The following is a 12,134-nucleotide window of genomic DNA, read 5'->3' as shown; positions in this document are numbered from 1 at the left end:
TGATATCACTTACAAGACTGACAGAATTCTCAACAGGCCAGTAGAGTCACTTGAATAGGTCCTGCCTACATTAGGTATTTAGGAAAAAAAAAGCCACAGAATAACATCTCAGCATTCCAGTTGCTGTCCCATTATGAATCTACAGTATATGTCTGCATCCTCTATCCAGCATTCTATGCTCCACCAAGTTCACCACGAGCCAAGCTTTTTACAAAACAACCGCACAATCCATAGCTTTGTTGCTGCTCATCAGGCAGAGATTTGGTCTGAATTCAAGTCTGGAAACTGCAGAAGCTTGTCAATTGGCCCATCGTGGCATCTTTGTCAAATGTAAGTCAGGATTATAATGGTTTTACTGAATATTAAAGCTTGAGAGGGGCCTTTTCAGAATCACTGAAGCTTATTAAATATCTCCATACAATTAACAAGCTTGTTTCACTAAAACTATTGTGTCTCTCAGTGGAAAATTCCAAGATGGTGCCCATGGAAATTGTTCACGCTACAGCTTTCACTGCAGTAAAAATGAAAAATGACAGCTGGTTTTCAATCCTGCCTTTCTTGTTCCCATATCCCAAAGGAAACTCTCAATGTCAGCGACAGCCTAACTGCTGGCCTCGGGATTTGCATGCATCAAATGGCTACTTTCTTTTCCTAACTCAACAATCAGAATAATAATGCTGGTATGGCAGTGGGGAAAGCCAGTTTTGCCAATACACTCTTGCAGAGAGCAAAGGGGTGGGGGGAGCCTGCCTAGAGTGGTAGTGGTTGTGTTTATGACCTGATTCCATTGCTCTCATCTCTTTTGTAATCAAGTGAAAAAAAAATGCATCAGATGTTTAATTTAAATTTATTAAACAAAATTTAACCCTTAATTGTGAAAAGTCATCTGTCACTCGCTCCATAATGCAGCAAGCTTTAGTGGAAGATGTGCTTGACTCTGAATCAGGAGGACTTGGGTTCAAATTCCATCTGTGACCCTGAGCAGCTGTATGACCTCTCTTCATTGGTACAATGGAGACAATAAGACCTATAGTACCTATCAAACATGGTTGCTAATGGATGAGGCAATTTAAAGCACTTTGCAAACATTAAAGTGCCTAGCACATAGTAGGCACTTAATAAATCCTTCATTTCTCCATTCCCTTTTTCCTTCCTTCTTCCTCCCCTTTTCTCCCTCACTCCCACTTCCCTTCCTTCCTGTTATCATTACTCTCATGCATACAGTATCACTGTCATCCATAATGATTTAGAAAACATTAAGATTTACAAGTTCTAATTCTAGGAGTATTAAACTAAGATTTAATTTTTATATTTCAGTAAGAAACCAGGGATCAGTGTCTAGAGTTCATTCTTCATATTACTTCCTCAGATTTTTGGATTTCCTCTTAACTTACCCAATAGTGAACGAGCAGAAACATAAGTAATATCAAAAACCAATGCTAAAGCATGTAGAAGTAACATCAATTATAAGCTGAACCAAACTCTGTTTATAGCACTTTGAGAGCACGTAGGTATTAAATTATTAACTTACAAAACAACCTCTTCTTTCCAAATCCCGACAGGAGAGAAGTGTTTATACCAGGCTGAAGAATCTAAAAGCACTATCAATCAAAACTGTTAAGACACAAGACTATTGGATTATGTGGTAAAGCACCATATGAATAAACTAGGTTAGAAATCAAATTGGGGTTTTGTTTGCAATTTCCTTATGCTGGGGAAACTGCCTGCAGATGTCATAAAAGAGACTCACTTAGATGATTTAGGTACTCTTGAGGTACTTATCCACTAAATATGTTACTGAACAGCATGCCCAAGTTTAGCTATTTGTTCTGCAGTTCCCAGGCCAATTCAATTTTTTAACCATCTAGGCACAACATTAGCATTCTTCACAGTTTCTAAACAAAGAAACCAGACTAAATTAGCCCTTGGTAAAGCTGACTTGTCGACATAACCAATGACTGACCTTTCCCTCTTTCCCTCGCAGTCAGAACTGAAGATGGGGCAGAAAAGAGGAAGGAAGGAAGGAAGGGAGAGAGGAAAGGAACGAACATACAGTAAGCACCTATTTATGTGTCATGCACTTTATGAATATCTCATTTGATCCTCACAACAGCAGCCCTGGAATGTAGGTACTATTATCAGCTCCATTTTACAATTGAGGAAACTGAGGCAAACATGGGTTAAGTGATTTTGTCCAGAATCACACGGCTAGAAAATACCTGAGGTCAGATTTGAACTCAGCTCTTCCTTACTCCAGGCCTAGCACCCTATCCACTGCACCAAGTAGCAGTCTCCTAAACTGTTGCCCAAGTTAACTAGCTATAAGGAGGAAAGCAGCAAAACCTCCTGTTCTATCTATTCAATATTAAGTACCAGCAGTCAAATGCAACCCTCAGCTTCCTCGACTTGAGGCAACTTATGGGATTTTTATGAAGGCTATAAGAAGTGATTCAGTTTATTCATACTTTTTTTTTCAACAAACATTTATTTTATTTTTTCCAGTTACATGTAAGGATAGTTTTTCAACATTCATTTTCATAAGATTTAGAGTTCCAAATTTTTCTCCGTCCCTCCCTCCCTTTCCTCCCCCCTCCACAAGACAGCAACCAGGTTATACATATACAATCCACAAGCGCTCTTTTTATCAGTTCTTTCTATGGGGGTGGAGAGTAGGCTTCATCATCAGTCCCTTGGGATTGTCTTGGATGACTGCATTGCTGAGAGTAGTCAAGTCATTCACAATTGCTCACTGATCAATACTGCTGTCACTATACACAATGTCTTCCCAGCTCTGCTCACTTCGCTATACATCAGTTCATGAATCTTTCCAGGTTTTTCTGGCATCATCCTGTTTGTCATTTCCTATAGCACAATACCATTCCACCACAATCATATACCACATCTTCTTCAGTCATTCCTCAATTGATGGGCATTCCCTTGATTCTCAATTCTTAGCCATCATAAAGAGTTGCTATAAATATTTTTTGTACAATTTTCCCCCTTTTCTCTTTTTCATGATTACTACTAACTGTTTCCCTTCCCCATGATATTTATTCTATTATCCATCTTCTTTCATCCTATCCCACTCCCATTCTGCCCTTCCTTCTTTTGCCCCTCTGTCTTAATCCCCTTCCCCTCCTATTTTCCTGCAGGGTTAGAGAGATTACTCCACCCTAAAGAGTGTGTGTTATTCCCTCCTTGAGCCAATGCTGATGAGATTGAGGTCTTTGAGCCAATTCTAATGAGTGTCAGGCTCATTTACTGCCCAGACTAAATAGATTACTCCACTCAGTTTTGTGTGTTTGTGTGTGTGTGTGTGTGTGTGTGTGAGAATCCCTCCTTGAGGCAGCTCTGATGAGTTTAAGGTCTTTGACTCTTTTCTGATGAGTATAAAATTAATTTACTGCCCTGCTCCTCCCCTATCTCTTCCCCCACTCCATAAACCCTTTCCCCTTTCTTTCATGTAGGATTTCACCTCTGACATTCCCCCTCCCCCAGTGCAATCCCCTCACCCCTCAATTTAACCCTAAAGATGTCACCATGGGGCAACTAGGTGACACAGTGAACAAAGCATCCACCCTGGACCCAGGGGAATCCCAGCCAAAACCCAGCCTCAGACACAAGACAGTCACCCACTGCACAACCCCAGCCATGTCCCCCAACTCCAATGTTTTATGGTTCTCTAGGGTCTTGCATTTGAAAGTCAAATTTGCCATTCAGTTCAGGTCTTTTCATCACCAATACATCAAAGTCCTCTTTTTCATTAAAACCCCATTTTTTCCTCTGAAACATTATGATCACTTTTGCTGGATAGGTGATTCTTGGTTTTAATTCCAATTCCTTTGCCCTCTGGAATATCATATTCTATGCCCACTGGTCCTTTAATGTAGAAGCTGGTAGATCTTGTGCTATCCTGACTGGGGCTCCACAGTACTTGAATTCTTTCTCTCTGGCAGCTTGCAATATTTTCTCCTTGACCTGGGAGCTCTGGAATTTGGCTATAATATTCCCAGGAGTTTTCATTTTGGGATCTCTTTCTGGAGGTGATTGGTAGACTCTTTCAATTTCTATATCTTCTGTTTCTAGAATATCAGGGCAATTTTCCCTGACAATTTCTTGGAAGATGATGTCTAAGCTCTTTCCTTGATCATGGTTTTCAGGTAGACCAGTAAGTTTCAAATTATCTCTGCTGGCTCTATGTTCCAGGTCAGCAGTTTTTCCCAGAAGATATTCCACATTGCCCTCTATTTTTTTATTCATTTGGATTTGCTTTATTGTGTCTTGGTTTCTCATAAAGTCACTGGCTTCCATTTGTTCAATCCTAATTCTTAGGCAGTTATTTTCATCAGAGAGCTTTTGTACCCCCTTTTCCATTTGGCCAATTTGACTTTTCAAGCTGTTGACTTTTTTCTCATGTCTTTCCTGCATCACCCTCATTTCCCTTTCCGTTGTTTCCTCTACCTTTCTAACTTTATCTTCAAAGTCCTTTTTGATCACCTCTTTGGCCTGAGACCAATTCCTATTTTTCTTGGAAGCTTTAGATATAGGGGCCCTGATGTTGACATCTTCCTCTTAGGGTACACCTCAATCTTCCTTGTCCCTGAAGAAACTTTCTATGGTCTTCTCCTTTGTCTGCTCATCTTGCCTTTCTTTCACTTGACTTTTAGCTCCTTAATGTGGGGCACTGTTTCCAAACTGCACTATCCCAAGCTTCAGAAGGTCCCAGGTGGTATGATTTAAGGAGGATCAGGTTCTTCACTCACCCGGCCTATTCTCTGGTCCATAGATGACCCCAGACCAACTTGCTAATCAACCAGCTTTGTGTGTTGTGGTTGTCAGCTCTGAGGAGCCTGTGCCCTTCCCCAACCTGAGCCACTGCTACTCAAGCCTACCTCTTGGTTCCCAGCAAGGGTGAAAAACCCAAGTTCTGCCTCAGCACCAGCATAGCCCCTGTAGTCTCCCCCCTTCCAAGGGCTCAGCCCTCTCACCAGACTGTGAGCTTAGATCCAGATGACACTGGTGCTTCAGCTGATTCAGAGGCTGGGGGGGGGGGGTGTCCTTCTCTGGTGAGGCCTTCCTGGGACTGGATCTGTGTCAGGGTGACTGGGGGGTTGGGCCCGACTCCTGTCTCAGCACAGCAGCTCCCTCCTTCTGACCTTCCAAGCCGTTCTGGGTTAGAAGATGATTTATGCACATTCTTCTGTGGGTTTTGCTGCTCCAGGCATTGTCCTGTGGCATTATTTGGATGTTTTGTGGAGCAATCGTGTAATGAGTTCAAGAGCTCACTGCCTTTCCTCTGCCATCTTGGCTCCGCCTAGGAAGTCTCTCTCTATTCATAAACTTTCAGGTTTGCAATGTGCCCCAAAACAACAACCCTGGGAATTCAATACTACAGCCACCATCGCAGCCATTTTGCAGATGATAAAACTGAGGCCCAGAGAATTTCGGGCACTTGCCTAACATAACTAAATACCAGAGATGTGAGTCAGTCTTAGGTCTCTCCTGACTCTTAGCCTAGTAACCTTTTTACTTTATCACATTGCTTAACACTCAGTACTAAATACATTAAGTGATGAAATAATGGAATTTAGCAGATACTCAAAGACCCACCTGGAGATTAATCTATACTGATTGAATCAAGTGAGGGTGATTGACTGCTGATTAAGCCTACTTCAAGTTAATTGGATTGTAATCACACCTGGCTATCCCTTAAGAAGGTATTGTTCTCAGAAACTAGACTGTGAACTCAACTTGAGAACACCTTCAAAACCAATGGATTTGGATGACACCAACCAATCAGCTTGAAGCAGTAAGGACCGCCTCTGTTCCAGATCTATAAAAAAGCTTCCACAAACAGCTTGCTGGGGGTTCCTGATTAAAGCAGGCTCATGGAGGAGGACTTCAGGAAGAACCCAACCAGGCTGGAACTCTAGGCTAGACTGGAGCTGAAGCTTCTGATTTAAGGCGACCACAATTCAGATTTTAAACATCACAATTAAAAAGAACTTAAAAAAAAAAGAGCCCATTGTGACCTTACCAAAAAGCACACAGATTGTATTGTTTTTAATTCCTTAATAATGAGAAGCTGCAACTCCCCATTTCACAGTAACTTTCATTTTCTCATATACGATATGAAAACTATTTGTTACTGATTTATATTAAAAAAGTAATTTTAATATCCACAAAAGTGTATTTTTAAAAATTCTTGTCTACTACCCTTTGTAAAAAAAAACAAAAAACCAAAAAACAAACCCAGTCATAGCTTTTAAATATCTATGTTGATCTTGGAGGACACAATTTGACCCCAAACATAAATAGCTAAATGAATGAAGTTACAAGCCATGTTGGAATAGAGTTCTACTATATCACAATTGTTATTTTCATTGAAAAAGAAAGAAATAGCAGACTTACACGCCACCGATGTGGCACTTGTGGGAAGCTTCGGCTGAAAGAGATGCTGGTCGGCTTCAGGCTCCTCAGGTTCTAATGGAGTCTGTTGACCAACATGAGAATGGTATGTGACCTGAACCTGGAGTTGTGCCTGTGGCAACTTGGACTTATCAAGAGTCTCTGAGTCCCGGCGCTCCTCAGACTGCACAATAGGCCAGATCCTCTCTCTCCTCCACTGAATTAATGCAACTCTGTCTCGGATTGACTTTGCCACTATCTTGACATCACTTTCGTGAAAAAATCCAGACTCGATCTGCAAGAAAGAAAGCCTGATGATTAGTCTACTGAATGTACATCAGAGGAAAGAAAACACACACACACACACACACACACACACACACACACACACACACACACACCCCACTCCCCCCACCCAAAACAATGAGTATTAACCCTTAACTGTATCTATCCTGAAACATAAGAGAATCAAGATACAGATAATGTAGGATTCGCTGAGAAAATGTAACCTATCTACCTTTTCTAGAACACAGTTGAAGTCATGAGTAAAAAATGAAACAAAGAAACTATAATTGCTGGAGGCATAAAATTGTGTACAAATGTCATTATGTCTTTCCCCACAACTACAATCACCTAGATGGGACATGGACGTTGGATATTAGAGGATTCTGGTTCTACCTCTGAGAGACCTCAGAGCAGTTACATAAAGTCTCATGTCTTTAGTTTCCTCATATTTCCTGTGAAAGGGTTAGATTAACATCTCCCAAGATCCCTTCTGGCTCTAGTCTATGATCCTGTCTATGAGTCTCCATTCTGAGGTCTCATCATAATTTAAACCCTGCATTCTTGGAGGTTATGCCAACAGAGCACCAACTAACAGGTCCTACCAAGCAGGGCAGGAATTTAGTATGAGCTCATGGCTATCTGGGTGTAAGAAGCAGCCAAAGAAGTTTGGAGGAGCTTATCACCAGATTGGTTGCAGGGTGATAAATTTATTGTTACATCTACTAGGATGATGATAAAAACTATCATTGTTTTTTAAACAGCCCTCTAAGGTTGATGAGGGACTTTCCCTATGGATCTTATGGGATCCTCATAGCACTGTGGTAAGTGCTACTATCTTCCTCCTTTTACAGATGGGGGAACTGAAAATAATCACGTGTTTTGCCAAGGGTCATACAGCCAAAAAATGTTTGAAGAAAGATCTGAAGCCAAGTATTGGATTCCAAACCTAGGTTTCATTCACTACACTATGCTGCCTTTCAAGATGCAGAAGAATTGTAATCTTCACTGAAAAAAGTATCTATCTTTACCCCTCCCCCCAAAGCACAGATTCTTGAAGCATGATAAATTATAGATACAAAACCAAACTAAGTTCATTAATAACACACCATAATGGCTTTAAAAACATAGGAGCAATATAAATTTAGCCTTTTTAAAAAATTCAGATTCAAAATATTACCAAATGTACTCTTTCTAATCCACTTAGCTCAGTGCCTGGCACATAGTAGGTCCTTAATAAATGCTTGTTCCTTTTTCTTCCTGCTCCCTCCCTCGAGCAAAAAGAAGAATTTTCCATTTAGAAGGTAAAGAACAAATTTATACTGAATTGCTGACAAAGATTGGTGAGGAAATAAAAAGATATCATGTAGATGTTTTTAAATGACTATATTTCTGCTTATTCATTTCCAATCTCAATGGACTAAAGACATTTGCAGACACTATCAATAAACCTTGAAAAATCATGGCACACAAGAGAAGTTTCATAAGACCAGAACTGGGAAAATTTCCAAATTTTTGAAAAGACAAAAAAGGGTGGGTCCAGAGAAATCGAGATTGTTAAATTTTTTTTTTTTTGCAGGGCAATGGGGGTTAAGTGACTTGCCCAGGGTCACACAGCTAGTATGTGTCAAGTGTCTGAGGCTGGATTTGAACTCAGGTACTCCTGAATCCAGGGCCAGTGCTTTATCCACTGTGCCACCTAGCTGCCTGAGATTGTTAATTTTGATAATCCTTTGAAAAATTCTGGAAAGGAGGATGAAGAGAGATTTGGTACATAATCTGGTGATCTCACTAGGAGCTAAGTTTGCTAAGATCATCACCACAAACTAAATTTGCTTTTTGGAGGGTTAGTGAGTAGAGAGATTTGACAAAGGAACTGAAATGCTAAGATGACAGAAGAGTCAGTGAAGCTTCAAAATGATTTTTATCATTGGGGTTTTAAAAAAAATCAACTACAGAACAAAAAAAAGATGCAGACATCAGAAATTCAGGTGATGAAGAACTGGTAATAATTTAGGGGCTGCAAACTTAGTTTGAACCAACAGGAAAGCTAATGAACTCTGAATCCTTCAGTATAATGATAGTGTGTTCAGCACCAATAATAACAATGACAATCATTTCTATAGCATTCTTACTGCTTTCAAAGTGCTTGACATACATGATTCCATTTGATCCTCAGTCCAACCTGGTGAGGCAGGGGCTACAGATATTAACATCTGCATTTTACAGATGAGGAATTTGAGGCTCAGAGAAATTATGTCATTTTCCTACTGGTACTTAGTTCTTCAGGATCAGGGGTAGGATTTGAGGCCTAGATCTCCTACAGTACTCAAGGAGCTGTTTCATTGTTGTTTCTGTACCTCCAGTGGTTGGCTGGTTGATTCTACTCTTATTTATCCAAAGCTGGCACCCTGTTCCCTACCCCAGGCTGTCTCTGAGATGTAGAGTTCCCACTGTGCTCTTGCTTTGATCTGAAGTGCTATTGTGATAAATCAGAGTGTACAGGAAGGCACTGAGGCAGGATGGTGGGTGAGATATCTTGAAACCATTTCACACGGGCAATGGGTGAAACACAGGCTGAGAAAGAGTGTCTGTCTCCAAATCGGTGCAGTATCAGAGATAGAATTAGAACTGACAGTGAGAAGAGAGACTTCAGCACCAAAAGAGAGAGCTGGTAAATAACGAGGCTGTACACCAGGTGATGCTATCTTGCTTCTTTCACAAAGCTACTGTGTTTTTGCATTTGAATCTTTTGTGGAAATTCATAGGAAAACTCTAAAAAACAGCTACATATCACAGCCTGGAGTCAGGAAGACCCGAGTTCAATTTCAGTCTCAGAAACTTACTAACCGTGTGATCCTGGGCAAGTCACTGCACCATGGTTTGCCTCAGTTTCCTCATCTGTAAAATTGGGATAATAACAGTGTCTACCTCCCATAAGATCCATAGGGAAAGTCCCTCATCAACCTTGGAGGGCTAAGCAGTGATAGTTTTTATCATCATCCTAGTAGATGTAACAATAAATTCATCACCCTGCAACCAATCTGGTGATAAGCTCCTCCAAACTCCTTTGGCTGCTTCTTACACCCAGAAAGGGTCAAATGAAATGGCATGTGCACTGTTTTGAAGACCTTAAAGCTAAAAATAACATTTTTTATTATTTATAGTAATATTTATAGTGCCAACTATTGTACAAGGCATTGCACTAAGCATTTTACAAATACTACAATTACTACCTCATTTGAATTGCCTAGATGAGCTCGGGGGGCCCCTCCTAACTTAAGATGCTATGACTACAAGACCTTAACTACCATGGTCCCAACAATGAGCTTAGCATCTCAAATGAAGTTGTTTCTAAGATACACCAACATAAAAAGAAATTACTCATCTCTGAATGCCTGACATCAGCCAACAAGAAAACAGCAGGCAAAGAAAATGAATTTGAATTGGCTTCAACTTGTTTGCCCATTCTTTTCTGTCCATGGTAATTTCACCCAGCAGGGATATCCCACAGAAGCTTAAGGTTTTTCTAGCATGACTAATGATGTTTAAAGACGATTGTTAAAGATCTTTAACAATGGAATCCAACATTTTACATTGCTTTGTTCAGTGTCAAAATCTACAGCCAATTGCCCCATATTTTTTATTTTATGCCTCTCTGCCTGTTTCCTTGGATTTACCACCTGGGTTGTTCTTTTCAAAGAGTATTTTTTTTTTTTACCTCAGACCAAATGGCATTAGATTTAACCAATGCTACTAGAATACCCCAGGGAATTTTACTGGGAGCTTTGACTCAACTTTGGGAGATCTTGCCATGTAGTTTGCAATATGGTAAATGACTCTTTACTCAAATAGAGGAAATGAAATGAGCAGGGAAGTAGAAAGAACACTAAACATCAGGAATTAGAATGCCCAGGTGCTTGGCTTGGCCACTTACTCATTGTGTAATCTTGGAAAGTCACTTATTATGAGCTACCATCCATTTCCTCATCTGTAAAATGAGGGTAATGAGCACTACCTACCTCACAAAGTTGGAGTGGAGAAAAAGTCTTGAAAAACAAACAAACAAAAAAGCCTTGTGCTACTTGAACATGAACTGGTCCATGAACATTGGTTACCCAAATCCTAATTAATGGACTTCACTATCCGGATTATCCAGATGCCAACACTCACAAAAATCTCCTATTTCTCAGACAAGACAAAAAGGTCTGACAGAAAATAGTAGCTCTGCTCTTACAAAACCAAACAGAACCTTGGAGTGACAGAAGGCTGTTGAATTCTTGATCTTACGACAGCATCACATACTAATTTAGACTTGGTCCCTTGCCCATTCTGTGGCCATGTCACAGGGAGAAGCTTTTTTTATCTACAGAAAAAAAAAATATGAGTAGCCAGAACTCTTAGGTACAGTACTCTTTGCTTTCACATACTTGGCCTCTGCCAAAGTCCAAGCTAAAAATGAGGATGACTCTGGGTGAAAAAATCTAGAGAAAGATGCAAGAAATTCTTGGTAACAGAATTCTCTTTACCTTCTAATGACAACAAAGTTTGTTTTCCAGTGAAATTGAATCCGTAAATGAAAAAGGAACAGATGATGCCTAAAAGAAGTAGCAGCACTGCTATTTGACTTGACACTGATATAGTACCTCCCATAGTTTATTTATTTCAGTGGATCTTTACAACCTACAAAGGACTATTGGGTGTTATTACTTCCCCTGTACAGATGAAGTAACAAGCTCCAACGTAGTTGTGTAACATGCTGATGGTCACATAGATGCTAATGTCAGGGGCAGGATTGGAAGCCAGGTCTCTCCTGCCACCAAGATCGTTGCTCTTTTCACCAGAATAATTACCACATAATGTTGGAAAGTTGTGGTTTTCAAATGGCGTCCTTTCCAAAAAGGGTTCTGTGAGATATCTCTGAGAACACTTAAAAAGATAGAGTGGTACTTGGTTGTAGAAGAAAAAAAAAATGTTGGGATTTGGGGGTATGAGACCTGGACTGAATTCTCAATGCCAACAATTCCTAGGTGAGTAAAAATGAGTGAGCCAATTCAACCCTCTGAGTCTCAAATGTCCTCATCTGTGAAATGGGAAATGATAATGTGTAACACACATAATTCACAGGCTTTTTGTATGAAAATTGTTTAAAGCCTGCAAAAAAGTAAGCTGCTATATAATATTTAACCAATGAGATTACTCATAATATGTCTCTAGGAGCATCTGATGTTCAAGGCACTAAAAAATAATCACTGAAAACCATGGTGTCTGAAGACCACTGTTTCAGAGCAAAGCAGATATGCCCCTTTGTTTAACAACCATTGAAAAGACCACTTCTAGATCTAGGAGCCCGATCCCAACATTAGACAGAGAGTACACACAGGCAGATCAGTTACTGACATTTTAAGATGTGTAATTGCACAAGTGGCTCCATGACTTCACAG

At 40.2% G+C, this 12,134-nt stretch overlaps 1 protein-coding gene across 12 annotated transcripts in view; it reads right to left on the bottom strand.

Annotated features, from left to right (window-relative positions):
• WNK2 (WNK lysine deficient protein kinase 2) overlaps nucleotides 1-12,134 on the bottom strand; it is a 306,726-nt gene that overhangs the window by 148,719 nt on the left and 145,873 nt on the right. For all 12 annotated transcript variants that reach the window (XM_043978028.1, XM_043978026.1, XM_043978030.1 and 9 more), the window contains exon 8: nucleotides 6,412-6,703. In XM_043978028.1, coding sequence (XP_043833963.1) covers nucleotides 6,412-6,703 — 292 coding nt within the window. The remainder of the gene's footprint in view (nucleotides 1-6,411; nucleotides 6,704-12,134) is intronic.

Source organism: Dromiciops gliroides, chromosome 1 (assembly GCF_019393635.1).
Source record: "Dromiciops gliroides isolate mDroGli1 chromosome 1, mDroGli1.pri, whole genome shotgun sequence".
Taxonomy (NCBI): domain Eukaryota; kingdom Metazoa; phylum Chordata; class Mammalia; order Microbiotheria; family Microbiotheriidae; genus Dromiciops; species Dromiciops gliroides.
This window is presented reverse-complemented; position numbering and strand designations above follow the sequence as displayed.